The 24,723-nt window shown below is 50.5% G+C and overlaps 1 protein-coding gene across 5 annotated transcripts; it reads right to left on the bottom strand.

Moving 5' to 3' along the window:
- Positions 1-967: 967 nt before the first annotated feature.
- SIRT5 (sirtuin 5) lies at positions 968-23,508 on the bottom strand. Of its 5 annotated transcripts, none has more exons than XM_047795120.1 (9): positions 23,444-23,508; positions 17,116-17,263; positions 14,108-14,241; positions 11,463-11,688; positions 8,690-8,777; positions 7,839-7,892; positions 5,334-5,457; positions 3,436-3,551; positions 968-1,464 (listed from the first exon to the last, which is right to left on the bottom strand). In XM_047795120.1, exons 2-9 carry the CDS (start codon positions 17,228-17,230, stop codon positions 1,389-1,391), a joined length of 933 nt encoding a protein of 310 aa, XP_047651076.1. In that variant the 5' UTR covers positions 17,231-17,263; positions 23,444-23,508; the 3' UTR covers positions 968-1,388. The 5 variants fall into 5 exon arrangements, with proteins under 5 accessions (XP_047651076.1, XP_047651078.1, XP_047651077.1 ...); XM_047795122.1 differs by lacking the exon at positions 23,444-23,508 and adding an exon at positions 23,032-23,152; XM_047795121.1 differs by lacking the exon at positions 23,444-23,508 and adding an exon at positions 22,873-22,939.
- Positions 23,509-24,723: the final 1,215 nt, after the last annotated feature.

The raw sequence follows: 24,723 nt of genomic DNA, 5'->3' as shown, positions 1-24,723 counted from the left end.
TCAGACTCTGAGACAGTATGCTGACTTGAATCACAGCTAACACTAGGGAGATGGATAGTGCACACTCTGAGAAGCCCTACCGCAAAGCTATTAGAAGTGAAGAAAGGTATTCTATGCAAAAACTGCATGAGAAGTATTACAAGCCCCTCAGTGTAGATGCTCTGACCCACCCGTGGAAAGTTTGAAGGGAGTCCTGAGGGAGCCTGGCTGGTCCTTGGGATTCCCTGAGGCTTACGGACCCCCCTCTTGCTCATGCAAGGGATCCTTAGGATTTATTAAAGGGCAGGACTTGCAAACACAGTACAGGGTTTTCTGTCACAGTGTCTTGTCATCTCTTTCTACAAAAGCCAAGGGTGTCATGTTAAATGCAATTTTTGTAAGGGGTGGAGGTGACGTGGCTCAGCTGCACAATTGCCCAGGGAGTCTACCTGGAATGTACGTCCTTCCTGCCACTCCTCCCCATCAAGCCTCTGATGCTGGCTGCCCGCAGGCCTTCGTGGTGCTGGATTCGACGGTGGGACTCGAGAAGGCTATATTCCTCCCACCTGACCTCAAGGGAGCATGACCACGAGCATACATCATTAAAGTCTCCCCGGAAAAACTCCCTTCGAAGAAATTCAGTGTCTGGAAAGCCTGGCAGACCCCACAGGGCTTGTGTTTACGATCTTGAGAAACGGCCGATCTGCAGCTCCCTTTCCCCCTTGGCTGCTGAGAAAGGTGGTGCTAAATGAGAGGCGGCCGTGTGTATCCACAGAGTCGACACATTTGCATCATTCTTCTCTCTCATCCTGATTTTCCACCTGGCTGTGACGTTTCCCTTCCTTCCTGGCAGGAGCATGAGTTCACGGTGTAAGCTCTCTCTCTGGACCCGGAGATAAGAAGGCAGCCAGACAAGGTAAGCACGGAAAAGAAAAAGCCCCCAACGAAGACATCTTTTGGGATAACCATCTTTATACAACAAAAGACCTGCTGTAGAGAGTGCTTTTATTTTTCACCAAACCTTGTGCAAAAGTCACAAACACCAGGGGTTTAGCCCTCTACTTCTAGCCTTGCCCAAAGAGCAGAAATACAATCTGGAAAATTACGTCTTTTAGATCATTCCCTCACAAACTTGTGTCCCTCCCCGTCACCATCCAAATGTGTCAGAGGCACCTTGTGTTTCGGTTCAAACCAAATCCCATGAATTGACTTCAGAAGTTCTATGACTTCGGAACATCTTTACTCCCCCTGCTTCTACGTCCCTGTCACTTGGCAGCAGTGAGGATTCCAACCGGAGAATCACAAGATATTGCCAGACCTTCCAACCTCCAGCTCACCAACGGCAAGGCAGTTCCTCCCGTAGGTGGCCTGGTACTTCGCTGTGCTGTGATCTTCCTTCCCCAGGACGACTAAGAGACAGGTTCAGTTTCATGAGGAGCTAGGGCTTCAGGAAGAGTCGTCCCACACGGCCCCTGGAAGTGAAACCTGAAGCAGGAGACGAGGTATGGCAGTTATGAGCAAAATGAACATTCTGCTACAGAAAGTCAACTCTCTGTTACATCCGGAGTCAAAGCCAGGTTCTCACACATGCAATCTTATGCCTTCTGGAGCCCAGTTCTGTCATCTGGTGTCTGACAATTCCAAACAAAGACACATCAGTCACCAAGGGCATCTGGGAAAGCAAAATGCCTAGAATTGAGGTGTTACAAATGAGAATTTTATTTTAGGAAGAAGGGGAGACTTGATTATAAAGTGCATTGTGTGATTGCTTAGCCAAGCTCATAACTGAAATTCTAAGCTTTATGAAACCTTACCTACTACACACAACAGCACTCACAGGTACTAAGGACAAGAGAAGAAGCACCTCAGGCACCACACAGACCAGGAGGACCTTAACTGAGGCATAGTAGCTGAGGCCTCTCAAGCCGCCCTCTGGAACTCACGACTAGCCCGGACTTGGCAAAAAGCAGGAAAAACAGAGAAAGAGGAGGGGAGAAAAGAAGAAAACCTAGCAATTTCTGCTTCCTTCAAGGAAAACATTTAGCGCAGGGGGAAACCCAACTAATTTCTGTGCATTATTACTAAGAAAAGCAACTGAAGGAGTTCCCGTCGTGGCGCAGTGGTTAACGAATCCGACTAGGAACCATGAGGTTGCGGGTTCGGTCCCTGCCCTTGCTCAGTGGGTTAACGATCCGGCGTTGCCGTGAGCTGTGGTGTGGGTCGCAGACGCGGCTCGGATCCCGAGTTGCTGTGGCTCTGGCATAGGCCGGTGGCTACAGCTCCGATTCGACCCCTAGCCTGGGAACCTCCATATGCCGTGGGAGCAGCCCTAGAAATGGCAAAAAGACAAAAATAAATAAATAAATAAATAAATAAAAATATGTAGGAGATAGAAACCACTGACGAAAGGAATGACAAGAAGCTTCAGTAAAATCTTATATTTTATTCTATTTTTTTCGGGGGAGGGGGTTGTTTGTTTTTGTCTTTTTGCCATCTCTAGGGCCACTCCTGCGGCATATGGAGGTTCCCAGCTAGGGGTCTAATCGGAGCTGTAGCCACTGGCCTATGCCAGAGCCACAGCAATGAGGGATCCGAGCCGCGTCTGCGACCTACACCACAGCTCACGACAATGCCAGAGCCTTAACCCACTGAGCAAGGCCAGGGATCAAACCCACATCCTCATGGATGCTACTCAGGTTTGTTAACCACTGAGCCATGATGGGAACTCCTTATATTTTATTTATGTGTTATTTATAGTCTACCTTATTCTGGAAAGGACTCAGACTGACAAGAATATAGGAACTACATTAAAAGTGAAGACAGGTGAGGTGGGGGTTTGGGATGGAAATGCTATAAAATTGGGTTGTGAGGATCATTGTACAACTATAAATGCAATAAAATTCATTGAGGTTAAAAAAAAAAAAAGGAAGATGAGGAAGCTCCCTGGTGGCTCAGTAGGTAAAGGACGCCACACCCATGTAAAGGTCACAGCTGCGGCACGGGTTCGATTCCTAGCCCGGGAACGTCCACATGCCACAAGCGTGGCCAAAAAAGTGATCAGAAAGGAGTCTGCCCAGGCAGCCTGGCAGGGAGGACACCGGGTGACAAGCTCTGCATGGGTGTTCCCGGCTTCGTGCTGAGTATGCACCGACCCACTCCAAATGCCATTCCTAAATCCAGCTTAAAAATACAGATGAAAGCCAAGTCTAAAGAATCACAGAAGAACTTTCGAGCTGTGAAAACCAAAAGCCTGATGGCAAACTCCCTGTAAAAAGACGGAGATACCATAGTCTACCATTCATCTCTCGTTTGCTTCCATCAGAACAACTACAGGCCAGATAAGACAACACAAACGCCCGTGTTTTTAAATTAGAACAGCAGATAAAATCTGTTTGGACGCGCGCATCCAAACCCGCCTGGGCCGTCCATCTCCCACCGGGCTGGGGACGGACGTACCTGAATCTGTTGGTGGCGGGGGTCGCTTCCACGTTAAATTCGGCCACCGGCACTCCCCGGGCGGACACCTGTGGGGCGAAGAGGGCCGCGGGGTAGACCACCGAGGACGTTCCCACCTAGGGAGCAAACAAACCAGGCGGACAAGTGACCACACTGCAGGGAGGAAGCACCGTCTCAGAAAACCTTACACAGACTCAGCAGTTTGTGGTTGCAGATGTGCAGGAAGCTCAGCTGGATGGGATAAACCCAGAAGGTCTGGGGGCAAAGGGGAAGGTGGGAGGCAGCCCCTAACCCCCAGAATTCAGGAAGAGTATGTGATGTGAAAAGGAGAGGTTTTAAGTTAGAAAATCCAAAGAGGAGTTCCCGCCGTGGCGCAGTGGAAACGAATCCGACTAGGAACCATGAAGTTTCGGGTTCGATCCCTGCCCTCACTCAGTGGGTTAAGGATCTGGCGTTGCCGTGAGCTGTGGTGTAGGTCGCAGCCGAGGCTTGGATCTGGTGTGGCTGTGGCTGTGGCTGGCAGCTGTAGCTCCAGTTGGACCCCTAGCCTGGGAATCTCCATATGCCTCAGGTGTGGCCCTAAAAAGCAAAAAAAAAAAAAAAGAAAAAAAAAATTCAAAGGGAAAACATATATATGTCATGTATAATCCTCCTTCTCCGAGAGTATCACTCCCAGTTCACACTGTGATGTACATCCTTTCGGGTTTTTCTCCATGAACCTACATTTATGAACATTCTTTACAAGAATGGGAGGCCGGGCAAGGTTTACGAGCCAGCTTCCCTCGCCCGCCCGACCATCTATGAGCACACCGATGCCAGACCCGACACCGGGTTTGCAAGACATACCAGCTGAATGGATACGCACCCCAGAGGGGGGCCTTGGCTTTTAGAGACGTGCTTAGGAGAACTTGAGATATGCACGCCCTTTGTCTGGTTAATTCCATTCCTAGGAAATCTGTCCTCGGGAGATAACTTGGAGAGCGCATGCTAAGCGTTCTAAGGCGAGTTCACCACAGCTGGGTTTAAAACAGCAAAACATCCAACAGTCTAAACGCCCAACAATGGAGGATGAATGAACTACATCATTTTACATCCAAACAATGAAACATCCAAAGATGCAGCCAATTAGAAGATGATGTGGATTTGGAGGCAGTGACATGAAATATGGTAAATGACCTGCTCTGTGAATAAAGTCATTTCAAAACAGAATAGCGCGTAGGAACCCACTTTTGAATGTGACTATGTGCACATCTGCACAAAGGTCTAGACCCTGTGGGTAAACTTGGTGTAAGAGGCTGGACAGCAAATTCTGTAGGTTTTGCAGGCTACACAGCTTCTGTCACCCGCACTTGGCTCTGCCATCAGAGTGACAGCAGTCAGAGACAATACACAGAAGACTGGGCATGGCTGTGTTCCAATAAGACTTTGCCATGAGATAAGGTAAATGATCACAGGTTGCTCGTCTCTGGTCTAGAAGGAAACACACCAATGCGCACAGTGACTACTTCTTGGATGGTGGAATTATGTGTGATTTCTAACTTCTTCTTTATAATTTTATACTTCTTGGTATTTTTTCAGATTTAATCATGAGCATATATTACTTTCAAAACCAAAACCAATAACATGCTTTTTCATTATTTTTTTTTCCGGAGGGGAAAGGCTTTGAGAAGCCTAAGACGTGGACTTACAGAGTTTTATATTTTAAGATCATATCTTAGTCACTCTTTCTTAGTTTTTCTGTAAGACACCCCCAGACCTCTCAACACACCCTGAAGAGAAGGAAGGAAGGAGGGGAAGGAAGGGAAGGAGGGAGGAAGGGAGGGAGTGAGGAAGCCACACCCCGACCCCAGGCCTGGGGTTTCAGAGCATCTCCAGGATCAGAGAAGGACATGACCTACCACTAGACACAAGTCACAGAGGGCCAGCTCTCTGTCAACCTCCTCCAGGATGGCAGGGTCCAGGTTCTCTCCAAACCACACGACGTGAGGTCGCAGCAGGCCCCCGCATCCCGCCTCTTCACACCTGTAAGAGTGTCATCCTTCACCCAAGCCTTGATCACCTGCAGCTCTTGATAAATGCTCTATCGGAGGTCTGCCCGGGGCAGGGGCGGTCAGGGGAAGGCCAAGGGCTGCCCCAACTCCAGTCTGTCCGCGGAGGTCACCCTGAGCCTCCTCATCCCCCCCTCCCTCCTAGCCCACCTGAGCTTGCCCTGCTTTTAGGTGTCGGTGTCAAGTTTCTATCGCATCTGGATGCTCTGGGGAGACTTGCTGGCCTACAGGCTTCAGCCAACCTCCATGTTCTTTCTTTTTTCTGTTTTTTCTTTTTAGAAAGCCAGTGACTCCAGGGACTCACCTTGAAAGTCACTTCCTTTTTAAATTTTTTAATTTTAATTTTTCGCTTTTTCTGGGCTGTACCTGCGGCATATGGACGCTCCCAGGCTAGGGGTCGAAGAGACGCTGCAGCTGCCAGCCAAGCCACAGCCACAGAAATGCCAGGCCCAAGCCTAGATGTTCCCTTTGGAAACAGCTTTTTCTTTCCCAGGTCCTTCCTCACACTCATGGGCACAATGGTGCGCAATTACCCCGACCGGGAGGAAGCCTGGACTTGGATGTGCCTCCAACATGCCGAGTACCTGCTAATTTCATTAACGACCTCATTCATCTTCTCACAGATTCACCGCTCTCTTGTCCCATCTACAGCCAAGTTTTCCAGTGTCCGTTGCTAAAAATCTCTCACCTTGGAGTTCCCATCGTGGCTCAGCGGAAACGAATCTGACTATCATCCATGAGGACGCGGGTTCGATCCCTGACCTCGCTCCGTGGGTTAGGGATCTGGCATTGCTGTGAACTGCGGTGCAGGTGCGGCTCAGATCCCACATTGCTGTGGCTGTGGTGCAGGCCGGCAGCTGCAGCTCTGATTTGACCCCTAGCCTGGGAACCTCCATATGCCTCAGGTGTGGCCCTAAAAAGACAAAAAAATAAAAATAAAAAATCTCTCATCTTTCACTCATGACCACCCATAGGTCATCTTATATAGTCATCATATTAGCCTCCAACTCACAATTCTTTAGATCAAAACTTTTAGATCAAACTTTAGAATTTAGTAATGAAATCCCTTTTTTTTTTTTTAGTCATTTTGTCTTTTCTAGGGCTGCACCTGCAGCATATGGAGGTTCCCAGGCTAGGGGTCCAATCAGAGCCGTAGCCACCGGCCTACACCACAGCCACAGCAATGAGGGATCCGAGCCGAGTCTGCAACCTACACCACAGCTCACGGCAACGCCGGATCCTTAACCCACTGAGTGAGGCCAGGGATTGAACCCACAACCTCATGGTTCCTAGTCGAATTTGCTAACCACTGAGCCACGACAGGAACTCCTGAAAACCCTTATTAAAAAAATTAACAAGTTTCTGTGGTTCAGTAAGTGGGTGAAATCTTAGCGGAATCACTTCGGAGAGGGTAACGATGTACTTTCACGGACTCAGCGCTCTGAGGAGTCCTGCAGTAAAGCAAACGGACTTTGTTCAACCCGGGGTTCCCACATTCATTTGAGCACATGACATCTTTTTTCCAGGTAATACCTATCGACATCACACGGATCTAATGCTCTATGAAACACTTTTGGAAGCCCCATTTTAATGTCTGGTTTTGAGGGAGTTCCCATCGTAGCTCAGCGGGTGAAGGACCTGACGTAGACTCTGCGAGGACGTGGGTTCCATCCCTGGCCTTGCTCAACTGAAATAGTGGGTTAAGGATCCAGCATTGCTGCAAGCTGTGGCATGGGTTGCAGATGCGGCTCGAATCCAGTGTTGCTGTGGCTGTGGCGTAGGCCTCAGCTGTGGCTTCAATTCGACCCCTGGCCTGGAACGTCCATGGGCCACAGGTGCAGGTATAAAAAGAAAAGAAAAATAGTGTCCAGGTTTGAAAAAATCTTTCCAAGGTTTTCCGCTGTTGTTAATCTATGAAAATTCTGTTTGGTCCTCTGACGTCGCCTTTGAGAGACCTCTCACAGACCCTGTCACCCCAGGCTAATAACGGAGGAGGAGGAGGAAGACGAAGAGGACGAGCTAAGGCTTAGTGACCAGTCAGTTCCTAGTTCCAAGACGCAGGCTCCAGGCTGGACACACACCGGGTAAAGCATCTGCAGCGCGACAGCTTCTGAAACCTTCCAGGCTGCCAAGGATCCCGCCACAGCACACAGCCAAAAGGCACGGGCAGGAGTGCTTCTCTTAAGCCTGGTTTGGCTCGTCCTTTGTCCTCTCACCCTTGACCTCACGAGTCACGGCTGGCTTCTGGATGTGCCCGTGAAAGAGGCATCTGGCCAAATGAACTTAGATTCGGACTCCTAATTTTCTTTTTTCGCAACCCGGAACATCACATACAGACCAAAGTTATTTACCCACCGAGGGAGTTTCTCAACTGGGATTCTGGCATCTTGAGTCTCAGGTTCTGGAGCACTGAAGCAAATAATACCAGAGAAGAAACGATGTCCTGGGTCATTGAAGAACAAAGAAATAAGATAACCCAGTAAGAGTGCCCACCTGCCTGGCAGCATATGGTACCAAACGCCTAACGAATACACACTGACTTAGAAGGGTTCTAGAAGGATGGATACCAAACTATTAATTACCAGTGGTTCTCCCTCTAGAGAGGGAACTGTATGTCAGGAGGGGTGGAGGACTTCCACAGCCTGCCTTTGTCATCATAATTTGAATCATCGGCGATGACATCATATTAATACATTACTTGTATAATTTATACTGATTCAAATGGCCAGGTAGAGCCTTCCCCCATATTCTGAGTCTACTCTTATTTTTTTCCCTAATTATAATAAGAGTAAATGTTCATCATAGAAATGCCGGAAAATTCAAAATGATACAAAGAAGAAATCAAAACTGCCCACAATCCCACCATTCCTGTTAATCTTTTGTTGAATTTTCTTCTGGGCTTTTATCTATATGCAGATACATCAACATGGTGATGTGTGTGTGTGTGTGTGTGTGTGTGCATGTGTGTGTGTGTGTGTGTCTTTAAATACAAAGCCGGGGTTATTATTACAGAGAGTTAGATCCTGTGGTTTGCACTGAACACTGTAAATTGTGAGCAAAACATCTCTTTTCTCATACTACTGTATGTCGTCTTATTTCGCATAAATATCCATGGGAATTGTAGCTGAAGGTTCAATTTCTTCACATTTATATTCAACTTAAAAGAGAAAAGAAGACGTGTCCATCCTGTAACGCCAGATAATTACCCTTTTCCTGATAAAGCTGGACAAATCGGACTCTTGTAATTCTCAGCTACAGCTCCGCAAGAGGTACATCGGGTTTTAAATAGACTACCTGAAAAAGACAAGTTAAACAAGACCAGAATTCAGGATGAGGAAGAGCAATCCTCTCCATACATAAAAGGGTACAACTAACTTCGCTTGTACACGTCATTTTAACAAACGGGGCCACCCCGGGTTTCATGGGAAACATGAAGGCACGCGGCACCTTCGAACATGCCAGGAACACCTCCCTCCTGCGCTGGGTAAGCTGGAGGGGTAAGCTGGAGGCAGGTGAGACAACTTACTACGCAACCAGGGACTCTGATTCCCCGGATGTCCAGCTGGAACTGAAGTGGTCCAGAGGGTAGAAGAAGCCACTCTAAACCCAAGGGCAGGATCTAGTAAGTACAGGCCTGAGAAGAGGTTCAACAGCCTGGGATGTGTTTTACTACATCTTCACTCTGACTTAACAAAGCTGGAATCTTTTCCACCAGGGCAGCTCAAAAAATATTCAGCTAATAAATGAAGCAAAGAATTGTGCAGACCAGCCATAACTGACTGACCTCAACTCACTACATATTCACCACGTGCCCGGTGCTGGCTGCAGTGGACACACGTGCTGCCTTCTGTCTGGGATCCCTTCCCTGGGGACCACCTCTCCTCGAGCCCACGCGCTGATGGAGCGGAGAGTCACCTCCCCAAACCCGAGCTCGGGCACGAGCTCCAGCCTGGTCCAAGCGTAGCACCCTATCCTTCTCACAGCAGCGTCTGGACAAAAAGGAGGTAAGTGACCCAATCAAGGCCATCCAGAGACATATTTTCCAGGGAGACAGCTAATCTAGAGGGAGCCCAGAGCCCCCAGAGGCACTGCACTGGTGCTGGCGTGCGGCTGGTCAACTGCAGGGGGAGAAGGGGGGTTAACTCAGAGTAAACAAAGGGAGGAAAGGCGAGAGTGAGATGCAGGGAGAGGAGGAAAGGGAGCCCGATGACGACTGGGCTCCACCAGGGCTCCTCCGTTTTGTGAGCCCGTGTGCCAATTCTGCCAGTCTTATATGCCCCTCTTTCCACCTGTTATGTCTCTGAAATCCAGACGTGTCCTCCAGCTGTTACCGGAGGATGGAGGCCAGGTGGCTGTCACTCCTGCACAGACTGGGTGAAGGATGGTGATGCAGATGGAAACGTGGGGTGACCTGGGGCTAATTCTCGGTGGCTTGAATGGACCAAGGCAACGTCCAGGGGATGTTTCAGCCAACAAACCACTGAGGGGCCATGAGAGGAAGGAAACGAATGCTGGTGGTTGTCTAGAACCCTTCCCCTGCCACCTTCCGGTGAGATGGAGAGAAGTGCAAGAGCAAGCGTGCAGAACGAGTGTCAGCAGCTTGGAAAAGACCCCCCAAAAGAATGGGGCGCATGCTCTCAGGAAAACACTGCATCACAGATCCCAGGGATGGCACAGACCACGGCCCTGGGGAAGGCATGGTCACTGATGCCCCGGAGGCACTCAGACGTCTGAACAGTAAGCTGAACAGCAGGGAATGTCTAAACCACTAGAGTTCCCCCATATTTTGCTTTTTACACGCACAAGAGTGACGCTGCTTCTAAACATCCGTGTCTAAGTTAAGTTTTAAGGCACCTCTTCCATGAGCATAAGAAAACAATTCTAAGGGAGAATATAATGTCACAGTTTAGGCAGATAATCTTCTTTCGCACTGAAAACATAACGCATCTTAGAATTGATGGCATCTTCAGTTGGATAAAAGGAGGGGCTTTCTTTTATTTTTTACCAAATGGGGAGCATTCTCATCACTCACAACCCAAAAAGTCCCAACTAATGTGCATACGATATCTCACTTAATCCTGAAAACAACTCTGGAAGATGGGTGTTACCGTTTTGTACACGGCAAGTGACACAGCTGATATTCCGAAACTGCAGAGATAAGAAGAGCCACGTGGACAGTGGCCCAGACCCAGCAGCAGAAGGTGCCAGAAAGACTCTCAGTTAGCAGGTGACTGGTGCTGGGTCACAAAACCGAGATAGGATCCAAGCGAACAGCACTTAACTTGCATCACCAGGGTAACCACAAGCCCGGGCAAAAACGGGCACCTTCGCCCCCAGAGAAGAACCAGACACCTTCCCCACGGGGCCACTGCTTCCGGAAATGCCGCGATTTGAAATGCATTCCTTGGGACTGAACTTCTGTTGACTTTTAAATGGAATCCTCGCGTGCCCACACTCTGACCAGGCTTGTGGTGAGGGCCAAGGGGAGAGGTCGAAGAAGAGGGAGGGACGCGGAGGGAGTCCTCGGGGCGGAGCAGGAAGCAGAGGGACCCGAGCCCAGCCCCCCCGGAGTCACAGACCTGGTGCTCGCTGCAGCGACGGTCACTGCGCCGGCAGCTCCTGGGGGCGCTGGGGCTGAGCAGAAGCACAGCTGCTGCGGAAGGTGCCAATCTGGGGGCCGGGGACTAAATGGATCCCCGAGGCGCCAGGTCTCTGGGGCCTGGTCCTGAGACAGCACAGCTGTTCAGGGGCCCACAGCTCCCGTGTCGCCCCAGCCCTGCTGGGCGGCTGTCTGGGAGCAGGAGGCCCTTCAACCAGACCCCAGGAAGGGCAGAGCGTGCAGCGTGCAGCCCGGGCTCCTCCAGAGCACCCCGCACTCCAGGATCGTGTCAAGCGGTGGCTCCAACGCAGCTGGGACCCAGCAGTACATACATCACCAGGTCTGGTTCCCCCTCCCACGGGAGGCTGAGGGTCCCTCACCATGGATTTCCAGAAGGTTCTTGGTGCCAGCCTTGCGGTGCAGCTCGTCGATGTTCTGGGTGATGACCACGAGCCGGCGGCCCTGCCCGTGCAGCCGGGCCTCACACTGGGCGATGGCCAGGTGCCCGGCGTTGGGCGCCCTGCCCTGCACCACCTCCCGCCGGTGGTGGTAGAACTCCCACACCCGGGACGGGTTTCGGGCAAAGGCCTGAGGGGTGGCCAGGTCCTGGGGGGAGACATGGGAGGTGGTCAGGGAGGGAAAGGGGCGCTGATGCTCCAGAAGCCAGGCGGGCACCCCCTCCTGGCCCCCTTGGCTCTCAGCAGCCAGGCAGCTGTGAGGTCACGCCAGGGGCACACAGGACAGGACGGGGGCCTGGGACCCATGAGGGACCCTGGAGAAATCGGTTTTAATTTTTCCAGGGACAAGGCGGGGAAGGTGCAGCCTCTGCCATCCTCCACCCCAGTAAGTTAGGGACGTGAAGTAGTGCGACAGGTGGGAAGGGAACTTAGGCTGAAATCTGTTTGTCACAAGCTCTTCATCGTAGAAGTCAACTCATTTATCCACGACAGAGGAAAATGCACAAGCCTATAAAAACTTTTTTAAAGTATGATTCCTCCTCTAGGAGAGACAAATTCAGGCTCCAGTGGAATAGCAGCGTGGCTGGGGGCTGCCGGGCTGGGAGCCGGCAGGGGGAGGAAATCCTAAGCAGTGACTGAAATATCCCCTGAGCTGCATTGTGGTGGGGATGGAATTACGCATTTTATTTCACTCCCAAGGTCACCCTTCTACCTGGTGGTGACGTCGGCCTCCACCTGGGGAGTGGATCCTCTGTGCTGTGAGTGCCCACGCTGGTCCTATACTTCCTTCCTGCCCTCTGCCTCGAACCCGAGTGGCCTGAAGCAGTGAGGGGTGACACACAGACCCGCACCCTTGGAACACAGCCGGGGTCAAACCCTGAGCTGCTCTGACAGCACTGACCACGCCCTCTCAGCCCCTCCTGACACCCTGGGCCTGGCTGCACGAATCCAGGGCTGCGTCCTCCTTCTGCGGGACCCGGAGGGCCGCCCCCGCTGGTCTCCCCTCCTTTGCCTTTCACATGATGATCCCAGCAGAGGGGGGACAAGCCCTCCCAAACCTGTGCCAGCCTGAAACATTGAACAGAGGAAGGAAGATTCACCCACCCTCTGCTCAACAGGAAATTACCCACTAAATCTGGAAGTCATATATGGAAGGAATTTTTCTGACCACCTTTCTTCAGCCAATAAAAAATCTATTAAGCATCTGCATGAGCCAGAGTTGGAGATGGAGCCATGAAGAAGAGACGAATTTCCCCGCCCTCTAAAACTTGGGATTTCCTGGGCTGGGGGCAGAGGGGGAGACTGACTGTGAGGCCTTGAGGGAATATTCTGGGGTGCAGGAATGTTCTCACTGTGATTGTGGTGGTGACTACACCACTGTATAGATGTGTGAAAACTCACTGAATTGTACACTTAAAATTGATGAACTTTACTGCATTATATTATTTCTCAATAAAATCCAAATTTTTTAAAATGCCCATCAACAGATGAATGAATATATATATATATATATATATATATATATATATATATATATATATATAATGGAATACTACTCAGCCATAAAAAAGGACCAAATAATGCCATTTGTAGCAACATGGATGGAAACAGAGACTCTCACACTGAGAAAAGTAAGTCAGAAAGAGAAAGATACCACATGATATCACTTATATGTGGAATCTAAAATATGGCACAAATGGGAGTTCCCATCATGGCTCAGTGGTTAGCAAACCCGACGAGCATCCATGAGGACGCAGGTTTGATCCCTGACCTCACTCAGTGGGTTAAGGATCTGGCATGGCCATGAGCTGTGGTGTAGGTCGCAGATGCAGCTTGGATCTGGCATCGCTGTGGCTCTGGCGTAGGCCAGCGGCTATAGCTCTGATTAGACCTCCATATGCTGTGGGTGTGGCCCTAAAAAAATAAAACAAAATAAAATAAAATATGGCCCAAACGATTTCTCTACAAAACAGAAAAGACCATGGACATGGAGAACAGACTTGTGTTTGCCGGGGGGAGGAGGGGAGGGATGGATTAGGACTCTCGGGTGAGTAGATGAAATCTGCTGCATTTGGAGGGGGTGGACAATGGGATCCTACTGTGTAGCCCAAGGAGCTATCCATCGCATCACTTGGGATGGAACATGATGGAGGATGATGCGAGAACAGGAATGTGTATATATACATACAACTGGGTCACTTCGCTATACAGCAGAAATTGACAGAACATTATAAATCAATTATAACATGACATTTTTTTTAAAACGGAATTTTTTGACGTTCCCATCGTGGCTCAGCAGAAACGAATCTGACTAGTATCCATGAGGACCCAGGTTCGATCCCTGGCTTCGCTCAGTGGGCTGCGGGTCCAGCGTTGCCATGAGCTGTGGTGTAGGTCACAGACACGGCTCAGATCACGCATTACTGTGGCTGTGGTGTAGGCCAGCAGCTGCAGCTCTGATTCAACCCCAGCCTAGGAACTTCCATATGCTGCAGGTGCAACCCTAAAAATCAAACAAACAAACAAACAAAAGAAGAGCCTCTTAATGTTCTGGAAATGTGACTAACCTGAGCTTGCCATTTTCTCCAATAACCTCCTGCTCCTCTGAAGGTCGGAACCCCACTCTCGGCACTAACGCCAGCCCCCGAAATGACGACTATGTGCTTGGCTTTTGCAAAATGCTTCCGAAAGTCGGCCATACCTAAAAAGAGGATGAATCTTCATCAACCCACTGACCAGTGGACATTTACATCCCGAATCAATTGCCTGTATCTTGCAACTTGACCTTGAGGGCAATTCTACCTTAAGATACCCCAGGAAACCTCGCCATGCACCTCACGTGTGAGTGCGCAGCATCTTAAGAAAGAGGAGGGTCTTGGGGTGCACAGCACTGGCTCTGAACCCCACCCTTACCCCCCCTCCCCATCCCCCACAAATGAGAACTCCTGTGAGTGGCTGAGCCTCTGCCATCCTGGGTCCCTTGGCTGTTTGCTGTGCACAGTGGCGCCTTCCCTAGAGCGGGGCTGCTGGAGGGTTAAGCAGGCTAACGGATGGGAAAGCATCTTCCTTGTCATGGGGGAAAACAAGCCTGCGGGGAGGACCTCAGGCCCGCTGGACCGCAAAGCCTTCCCTCCCTCCCTGCATTCACTTCCCGTGTGGAGGATCTGCTAATGGCCCTTCCCTCAGCATCACGACCAGGGAGGGGGCAGGACCGCTCCTCCGAGCAAACGCTCTGCCCCATCCGGACACATGGCCTCCTTCGCAGCCCACGGAAGGGCTGGTCTTTTCAACATGGCAACCTCAGAGACCTGGGGCAACCAAGGGAGCGGAACGCAGAGAATAACACCACAGCAGGTCGTCCTGTCACAGCCTATGGCCTGCCCTCCAGGAGCCAAGGCCTCGCCCTGCAGCCCCAGGTATCCCCCTACCCGATCTCAGACCCTGAGTCGGACAAGGGGCAGGGGACTCCCAGGCTCTGTACTCAGCACTTCACTGCATCGCAAGGTGGAATTTGCCCCTGAAAGCCGTGTCATTGTCCCAGGACAAGAATGAGGGGCCAGACTTGGAAGTGCCACTGTTTCTCCTGCAGAGGTTGGGTCCAGGCATAGTATGTGGCTGAGAGCGACACCCTCTCCCACGCACTGCAGCTGTGCAGCCCCCCTGCGCGGGATAAGGAGATGCTGCAGCCCTCGCAGGCCAGGCCTGAGCAGCTCAGCAGAGCTGAGCCTGAGTGTGGGAGCAAAGACTCCCCCTTTGGCCCCCACCCGGAGAAGCGGGTGTGGACCAGCATGGCCTGCAGCTGGCCTGGGCCCTGGGGGCAGGGTCTGCCTGGGCACTGCCATCTTCCTGGAGTGGCCAGTCTGTGCTAACACACTAGAAGTTCAGCAAAAATGGAAGCAGGTTCCTTGGTTGGGCTGCTGGAGGAGGCTTTCTAGTGCCCCCCCCCCCGACTCCCCCGCTACCCCTGCCCAGAGTCAATGGCAACCTAGGCTAATTAACCTCACGACTGACTCAGTGCCCCTGAGACATGGAACCGGTGATGGAGAAAGGAAGGAAGACGGTGGGAGGGGCTCAGAGACGGCAAACTGAACATCACGTAGCCCCAAGCTGGGGTGGATCCGACTGGATGCTCATACCTGATGGCTCCCTCTGGGCAGGGATGGACTTCCTTACCCTCCAAAGCCCAGAGCTGCCTCTACCACCAGCCCAAAAAAGGCTCAATCTGGAGTTCCTGTTGTGGCGCAGTGGAAACGAATCCAACTAGTGTCCATGAGGATGTGGGTTTGACCCCTTTGGCTGTGGTGCAGGGCGACAGCTGTAGCTCCGATTAGACCCCTAGCCTGGAAACTTCCATGTGCTGCAGCTGCAGCCCTAAAAAGCAAAAAGCACCCCCTTCCTTTCCTCACTGACGACTGGTACGAACAAGCAAAGAATAAAAGCAGATCCTCAGAAACGAAGCAGCAGGGGCTCCAGCTCCCTCTCCTGCTGTTCTGGGAGCTCTGGGACCATGTTTTCAGCCGCATAAGCTCAAAGGAACGAAGATGGTCCCGGCACACTTCCCTTGGGGCATAACCAGCCCAGCTGCCTGCCGCCCACACCAGCACTCTGCCCAAATGCACGGCCCTTTCAAAGAGAGACCAGGGTGAACAATAAGGCCCACTAAAGCTGTCCAGCCAGGAAGACCTCAGAAAAAGAAACCCAATCTTTGTAGTTTAGAGTTTGTAATTTGATCTAATCTCCTGAAAGAACAAGGAGCTTCATAAGACAATGAACCAGTACTTTTCTAGGAACTGTTCCCATGACTCCTGGTTTCACACACACATCCTTGAAGGACCTCCAAGTTCATGGACAGAACTTGCCCTAGCCAAATGTAAACTCTGTTACCCTACTGATGAGCAGATTCCCAGGTCAGAATTAATTTGTAGGTTTGTGTCACATAGAGATACAAATCATTTCTGTCCAGGAGAAAATGTAACCCCACAGTACCGCAGGACCGGCTGAGAGGTGAGGGGTTTAAAACACAAATCATGGAATTCCTGTCATAGTGCAGTGGTTATCAAATCCAACTAAGAACCATGAGGCGGTGGGTTCGATCCCTGGCCCTGCTCAGTGGGTTAAGGATCCCGTGTTGCTGTGAGCTGTGGTGTAGGTTGCAGACATGGCTCGGATCCCACGTTGCTGTGGCTCTGGTATAGACTGGTGGCTACAGCTCCAATTAGGCCCCTAGCCTGGGAACCTCCATATGCCACAGGAAGCCGCCCTAGGAAAGGCAAAAAGATAAAAAAATAAAAATAAAATAAAATAAATTTAAAAAAATAAAATACAAATCATGCCTGAAAAGCTTAAATGCAAACACTCTGGAAGAAGCAACCGAATGTCTTCCATGGACTGAACTTGGCTACTAAGAGATGATTCTGACCCTATCCTGGCAAGAGCCTCCCTAAGGAGAAGGGGACAGAGTGGCTTTCTCCAAGGTCGTGCCCAGAGCCCACTTCGAGGCAGACACTCCCCCTCCAAGTGGAGGAACTTTCTCAGATGCCACTGGAGATGAGACGGCAGGCTACGGGAGACCTACTTGAACTTGGACGAGCCATTGTTGGGCAAATCCTGGTTGGTGCGGAGGCTGGAGACGTCAACCCACAACGCAGCTGGGAAAGTAATAGGCCCGGGATGCCCCAGAGAGGTGGCATCAGGTTTTCTCTGCACTAATTTTTTGAGATGGGCTGTAGAAAAATCACAAAGAGAAACAATCAGAAAAACACCTGTATTTCTACAAAGACATGCATGTACACACACAAGTAGGAATGACCTGAACAAAAATTTTCTGCAGCAATCTTCGCAGCGCTCATCTTCTAAACAAGCTGTTTTGATTGGTGTTCTCAGGCGCTCCTAGGTGTCGTGGAGCAGTGGTTCACAAAACATGGTCCGCAGACCAACGGCAGCAAAAGCGTCCCCTGAGATCTTGTTAGAAATGCAAAGTCACCGGCTCCGCCCCAGACCCACGGAATCAGGAACCTTGGGGGCGGAGCCTACATCTGTTCGAGGTGGTTCAGATGAAAGCTCAAGTTTGAGAACCAAGAGATCCCATGTCAGAAATCATTTGAAAAACAGGTTCTGGAGTTTCCCTCATGGCTCAGTGGTTAACGGATCCGACTAGGAACCATGAGGTTGTGGGTTTGAGCCCTGACCTTGCTCCGTGGGTTAAGGATCTGGCATTGCCGTGAGCTGTGGTGTAGGTTGCAGACGTGGCTAAGATCTGGTGTGGCTGTGGCTGTGGTGTAGGCCGGCAGCTATAGCTCCAATTAGACCCTTAGCCTGGGAACCTCCACATGTCATGGGTGTGGCCCTAAAAGGAGAAAAAGACCCCCCCCCAAAAAAAAAGTTAAAAATAAATGTCTGCAAGATGAGGCTCAAAAACCTGTTTGTGTCAAAGCAGATTTAGTTCCATAAATCATTCCAATATTCTGATTTCCCATGTTAAAAAATAAAAAACCCACCAGAATGAAGATGGTCTAATTTGACAGAGATCTCCGGAATATCAGGTGATACAGTGTTTTGCAAGATATAAGGATACAAGTTATACCACAGTACGTATTTGCATGTGTGTTTTAAAAAAATAAAGACCTCCCAAGAATTGGGGTGAGAAAGAGCATAGATGGAGCTAGGACTGAAAGCAAGGCTCTCCAGGAGAGGTGTTTCTATATGACCTGCATTGACAGTGCTCTCCAGCCAAGGCCCCAGAACACACCTGCAGTCGAGCAAGGTGCAAGGCAGAGGAGCTCAGGGTGCGGCGCTGCAGGTGCTTCAGAGATGGCTAGAAAAGGACCTGGGCTTGTGTTGGGGAAGCCGGTGGCGGGGTGGGGGGCGGGGGGCGCTCCTGGGAGGAGGCCTTGTTCTGGACTGAACCCGGTCAGAAAACAGGATGCTCTGATTGGCTCTTTCAGTGAATCCCATCTAGGAGGAAGGAAGTGTGAGGCTTGGGCTGCATCAAGAGGTAGCGGCCCTCCTGTGAGCCAGGAGAGGAGGAGGTTTTGTCATTTTTGTGGTTTAGACCAAGTTGTTATTCATGTCTGGGCCCAGACCCTAATTACGGAGTTGTCTTATTTTTGTCCTGATTCACCGTAGTCAGGGGGTGGCCTTGTCTGGTGTTCTGTGAAATGAGTTATGGTCCCCAGGCCTATCAGAGAGAACCAGGTCAAAAGCTGGAAGCACACTGAATGCCTACCAGCGAAAAGACGGGGAAACAAATTGTGGTTCATCCACGCCATGAAACACCATTCGGCAGTAAAAAGAACAACCGCAGCAACACGGATGCATTTTCCAAGTACTGCACAACAGTAACAGGACAGTGGAGAAGCCTGGCAGACGAGACCTTGACCAAATGGCCAAAGTTAGCACGTTCACCGGTAGAAGAACATACTGCCTCCATCCGCCTCCTGATATGAGGCGATGAGAAGAGGAGAGCATCAGGGCAGTGGCATTTTCTCCCAAAATGCAATAGCTCATGTTAATTGTTCTAAGCCCAACGGACAGTGAAAGGAGCCAGGATGCTTCAACAAAGTTATCAAGGCTTCGAAAGACAAAGACCGGGGACTTGTCCCAGTTTGAAGGCGAAGGAGACGGGCACTGTGGGATCCTGGACTGGATTCAAGACATGAAAAGGGACGTGTGTGGCAAAAATTGAATGAAGCCAGCCAATTGCTTAAGGCTACTGTATCAATGTCAACATCCTGGTTTAGATCACTGTCCTAAACTAGGTCACGTGAGATGCCCACTTTAGGGGAAACTGAGTAGAGTACATGGGAACTTTGTACACTATGCCTGCAACAATTCTGTAACTCTAAAGTTATTTCAAGAACCAAGTTGCTTTCTCCTGAAAAAAGTAAAGCACTATGCGAGTTCCCATTGTGGCTCAGCGGAAAACGAACCCAACTAGGATCCATGAGGATGTAGGCTCGAGCCCTGGCCTCACTCAGTGGGTTAAGGAGTCAGTGTGGGTTGCAGAAACGGTTTGGATCCTGAGTTGCTGTGGCTGTGGTGCAGGCCGGCAGCTGCAGCTCAGATATGATTGCTAGCCAGCAGCTTTGGCCTTCAAAAAAAAAAAAAAAAAAGCATTATGCTAAGTGGAGTAAGCCAGACGCAAAAGACTACCTACGAAATCACCTCCCTAGTTTTTAGGTCCTGGGGGAAGGGGAGGGCAGTGGCTGGGAAAATTCTTTTGTGGTGGTTTTTCAAAACTCATAGAACATAAAAGGGGTGAATTTTACAGTGTGTAAGTTAGTTGCATTTCAATAAACATGTAAAAACTAGAAGCAAGCATGGCAACAAATCTTCATTGTAAGCTGTCTCTGCTGTAATCACAAAGCCTGGACAAGACCCTTGGACACTGAAAGACAGGAGCTTGGAGGAAAGGGTGTAGTGCTGGCTCCCATGATAACCTCAGGGGACAAGACCCTCCTGCTGCCCAGTCATTTGTGCAAAGAAGGAATGCAGGTCAGAGGCAAAGGGAGTGCCCAAAAAAGGCCCCTGGCTGCCAGGCTGCCAGGGGGAGGAGGCGGGCAGACTCAGATGTCCGTGGCCAAGGAGGCCCATTCCTGTGGGCATCCTGCAGAGTGCAACAGTGCAGATGCCCGACCAGCCCGAAAATCCCCCCAGGGCTCTATTTAAAGGAAGCAGGAGGAAAACGGCTTTGGCAGGATCATCCACCAGCATGGGCATAAGCTTCTGACAAACTTCAATGGATGTGGAAAAACTAACTACTCGAACACCTCAGTAGGGAACACGTGAGGTGTGACTACAGTTTGTTTTCTTTGTTTAAATTATGAAACAATTTACACGTACACCAAAAGAGAAGAGTATACTGAATCCCATGATCCCATCACTCAGCTTCGGTAACTACCAAGGGGGTTTTCTCCCATCCCTTCGAGGCTTTAGAATATTGTCATAGGTGATAACCGTTAAACTTGCAAATCTTGATAAACACTGTAAAGATTAATGTCCCACAAACTGCTTGACTTTATAGAAGCTCCCTATGTGCTGCCTGAAGTTACATGTATTTTGTGTTTAATATCTTCAGCTGTTTCTCTCAAAGATGGGATTGCACTGTGGTGTTCTAATATTTAAATCTGGAGGCATCAATTTGGTCTGGAGAATTATTTCTTTTTTGTGTGAGTGTGCTTTTTAGGGCTGCACCCATGGCACATGGAGGTTCCCAGGCTAGGGGTCAAATCCGAGTTACGGCTGCCGGCCGTACACCACAGCTACCTACACCACAGCTCACGGCAACGCCGGATCCTTAACCCACTGAGCGAGGCCAGGCATCAAACCCGCAACCTCATGGTTCCTAGTTGGATTCGTTTCTGCTGCTCCATGACGGGAACTCATATTTTCTTCTTTTGTAGGTTTTTAAATGTTAGAGAACATTCCCACTTATTTTCAAAGAATACTAGACAGCTCCTGAATAAATGGTCACATTTTTTTCTTAGACATGTAGGCAGCATTTTAAAAGTCATTAAAACTTAAACGCATTTAAGGATTTAAAATTCAATCAACAGAGGCATCAACATAAAGCAACTGACTATATTTCTAGATGTACAGTTCTTCTGCATGAGGGTCTAAATGACGGGTTCCCTGCGGGATGGCTGTGCCATGAGGGCAAATCTTCATTCTCCCCTGAACTTGAGTATCGAATGTGCTGCTAATTAAAAAGAGTTGTCGAAAATTCGAGAATATTGAGCATTATTTTTTAATAAGGATTGATAAAATTAAGACCTGTATTATCTGGGTAAAACATTATATATAACTTTTTTTTTTTTTTGTCTTTGTGCCTTTTCTATGGCCGCTTTCCACGGCACATGGAGGTTCCCAGGCTAGGGATCCAACCGGAGCTGTAGCTGCCGGCCTATGCCACAGCCACAGCAACATGGGATCCGAGCCGCGTCTGCAGCCTACACCACAGCTCACGGCAACGCCAGATCCTTAACCCACTGAGCAAGGCCAGGGATCGAACTCGCAACCTCATGTTTCCTAGTTGGATTTGTTAACCACTGAGCCACAATGTGAACTCCAAAACATTACATATAACTTTTCATTTAAGTTTTTCTATTCAAATGTTTTCATTACTGAGTCATGGTAATTATCTTCACTCTAATACTAAACTCAAAATAACAAAATAGAAAAAAGTTTTAGGAGTTCCCATCGTGGCTCCAGGGTTAATGAACCCAACTAGGATCCATGAAGACTCGGCTTGGGTCTCTGGCCTCGCTCAGTGCGTCAGGGATCCGGCGTCACCATGAGCTGTGATGAAGGTTGCAGACTCGGCTTGGATCTGGCGTTGCTGTGGCTGTGGTGCAGACCAGCAGCTGTAGCTCCAATTTGACCCCTAGCCTGGGAACCTCCATATGCCTCGGGTGTGTAAAAAGCAAAAAAAAGAAAAAAGTTTTACTTGCTCATGTTTCAATAGTTCCAGATTTATTTCAAATCTTTCATCATACTAATTTATAAGTGCAATCGAAGTTTTTCATGTCTATCTAAAGTAATGAGTCAGGGGATAATTTTGGTCCTGGGGGTTACCACAAAAGCCAAACAGGTCTACTGTCTGTTTTCGTAGTCATGTCATGATTTTTAAAAAAATGAATGTGGGAATCGCTTTGCTAAATTCTGCAAGTCTTTCAGTAAATGTGAAAACGAAGGAGACTAAAAACTTTTCTGTTTTTGAACACCACCACCATGTATTTCCTATGATGGAAGTGCTCAGAATATAAGACTGTTCTCGAGATGGTACCACAAAGTGCATAAATGAAAGATTATATTAGGAGGTGGAGCGAAAAGAAATTTACAAAAAAAAAAAACAAAACCCACTTAATTTAAAATACACAGTAAGTACACTGCAAAGGAACTGCAAAAACTTACAAGGGTGTTCAATAGATACTTCTGAACACCTACGAGCTACCCAAATGCAATGTACCAGCCCCCAGCCATCAGCACTGGCAGACTCACTCCCTCTCCCCCTCTCCCACCTGCTCTTGTCAAGGTCACCTTGCTGAACCCAATATTCCATCCTCCTACTGCCTCACGCCCAGCCTCTGTCTGACCCATGTGATCACACGTCTGGGAACCACGTGCTCCTCCGTGCTTCCAGTCGTGACCCTCTCCCGGTTTTCCTCTTACCTCTCGGATCTCCCAACCACCCAAGGCTTCAAGAGGGCTCCCCCACCCCCCAAGGTCCAACAGACGGCTCCCGCCTCACACAGCTAAGCCCGAACTCTGCACCGAACTCAGCACTGGCCTCCTGGGCCCCTTCTCCTGCCTTCCTCTCACATCTCACACTTACAGCCTGATGCTCAGCAAGTCCCGACGGCGGCGGTTTTAAACAACGTCCGAATCCGACCGCTCCTCCCCGCCCTCCCACCCGCCCCCCGGGCTGCTGCAGTGCCCAGAGTGACTCGGGTCAAAGGGGACTCCGTGCTCCGCGCCCTTCACAGCGGCCTACCAGGCCCATCGCCCTGGCCGCCTTTCCAACCTCCCCGGTCTCTCCGGCCGCAGTGGTGCCGGGAGATGACGGGACGGGAGCCTCCGCGCTCATCTGTCGGACCTGGGCCCCCTCCCGCTCCCTGAAGCGAGGCCCACTCCCCTCCCTCTCGCCAGTCCCCTCGCCCGTCCCCTCCCCCTCGCCCGTCCCCTCCCCCCTCGACTCCGCGCGGACGCAGGAACCGACGGGCCGAGCTGGCTGCGCGTGCGCACCGCGGACGGGCTGGCCCCGCCTCCGCGCCCGACCGCGTCCGCGTCTTGTCCCCAGGCCGCGGGTGCGCTCGGCCCGGCGGGAGCGCCTCCTCTGCCGGGACCCCTGGGCTGGAGCCCAGGAAGGCCGCGGAGGGCCCGGCCCGGCCCCAGGGTGGACTCACCTGTAGGAGGTCGGAACTACAGCAGCAGCGGCGGCGGCTGCCCCGGCGCGGGGGCGGGACGAGGAAGCCGGGGGCGGGGCGGCTCGGGCCACCTGCTGCGGCTGCAGCGGCCCCTGCCGGAGACCTGCGTCTGGCCAGGCTGGCGGGCCCCGAGCGGCCTTCCCTGGGCCGGTTCTTCATCAAACAAGATTGTTTCTTTGCGTTTCTTCCTTTGGGGCACGGCTGGGCTCCGGGAGGGGACAGGATCTTGCTTTGTCTTGGTGAGCTCCCCAGACATGTAGTGAAGGACAATCGGCTTTCCTCCTTGAACCTGCAGCTAGATCGCACTACTTTGCGGCAGAGCGTTTGAAATGTGGGGACTGGCTTTCCCTGAAAGGCTATTTCCAATGATAGTTAGCGGGGTTCCCAGGCCAGCCCTCCAAACCTGAGTTCCGGTACTGAGATCCTTACCTGGAGTCCCAAAAGGAACAGTTTCAGGGCCTTGAGGACTCTGTGACCCACGTGGCTCCATGTGTCTGAATGTCCTTAAAATCAGTCATCTTTGTCTTTGATTCAGGGTTCCCACCAGCACTGCTTTTCCCACAATGGAATTGCCGATGGGCGTCGTGCCAGTGATTTGAAAGGGCAGTGGTCTGAGAACTTAGGTGCATAGAATGTTCCATCAACATTTGTTTTCTTTTTTCCCAGCCGAGACCTCAACCATTTCCCTTAGTTTGGCTGGAAATCCTGCACACGTTGGAGCCTCTTGTTCTTGCAGACTGTGCCAGCCTTCAGAGACATGGAGCCCAAGAAAACTGGAGAAGGACCTCTCACCTGGCTCTTTTTTCCCTTTCATGTGTGTGGCACTTTGTACCAGACACCTCTAAGAAACTCACATTTGAACCAACTGAAATCTTGCCCACTACTTGATAAAACAGGCGGAGAAACTGAGGCCCAAGGAGGTCAAGTAACTGCTGAAGGCAGAAAAGCTGTTGAATAGAAGAGCTGGGATTTGAGCCTGAGTGCTTCGGCTCCAGACACAAGGGTCCACCCCACCACCATATACCACTTTTCCGTAGCCCCTCACTGCAACTTTCCATGGTCCAAAGGCCCAACAGGTAGCTCTCTGCCACCACCACATCAGGCCCTTCCTTAGGCATTGCATTCCATCAAGGTCCAGGAGTCACTGCCCACGGCTGCCCATCACATACCCCTTAACCACATCCTTTCTTCCAGGCTTAGAAAAGTTGACTCTTCCACCGGTGTCAGGCTACTTCCTCTTCTTGAAGCATCAACCGCCA

This window comes from Phacochoerus africanus, chromosome 9 (genome assembly GCF_016906955.1).
Source record: "Phacochoerus africanus isolate WHEZ1 chromosome 9, ROS_Pafr_v1, whole genome shotgun sequence".
In the NCBI taxonomy this organism is placed as follows: Eukaryota; Metazoa; Chordata; class Mammalia; order Artiodactyla; family Suidae; genus Phacochoerus; species Phacochoerus africanus.
Note: the sequence above shows the minus strand (reverse complement) of the source record. Positions and strands in the feature narration are given on the sequence as shown.

What these genes read in the sequence shown, in the direction of transcription:
- SIRT5 (XM_047795120.1), bottom strand. Translation starts at nt 17,230, where the DNA reads ATGCCACCTCTCTGGGGCATCCCGGGCCTATTACTTTCCCAGCTGCGT. An exon ending in GGAGAAAATGGCAAGCTCAG is followed by an intron (nt 11,689 to 14,107) that starts GTTAGTCACATT and finishes GTCTCCCCCCAG; the next exon opens with GACCTGGCCACCCCTCAGGC. An exon ending in CCAGTTGAGAAACTCCCTCG is followed by an intron (nt 5,458 to 7,838) that starts GTGGGTAAATAA and finishes ACACTCTTACAG; the next exon opens with GTGTGAAGAGGCGGGATGCG.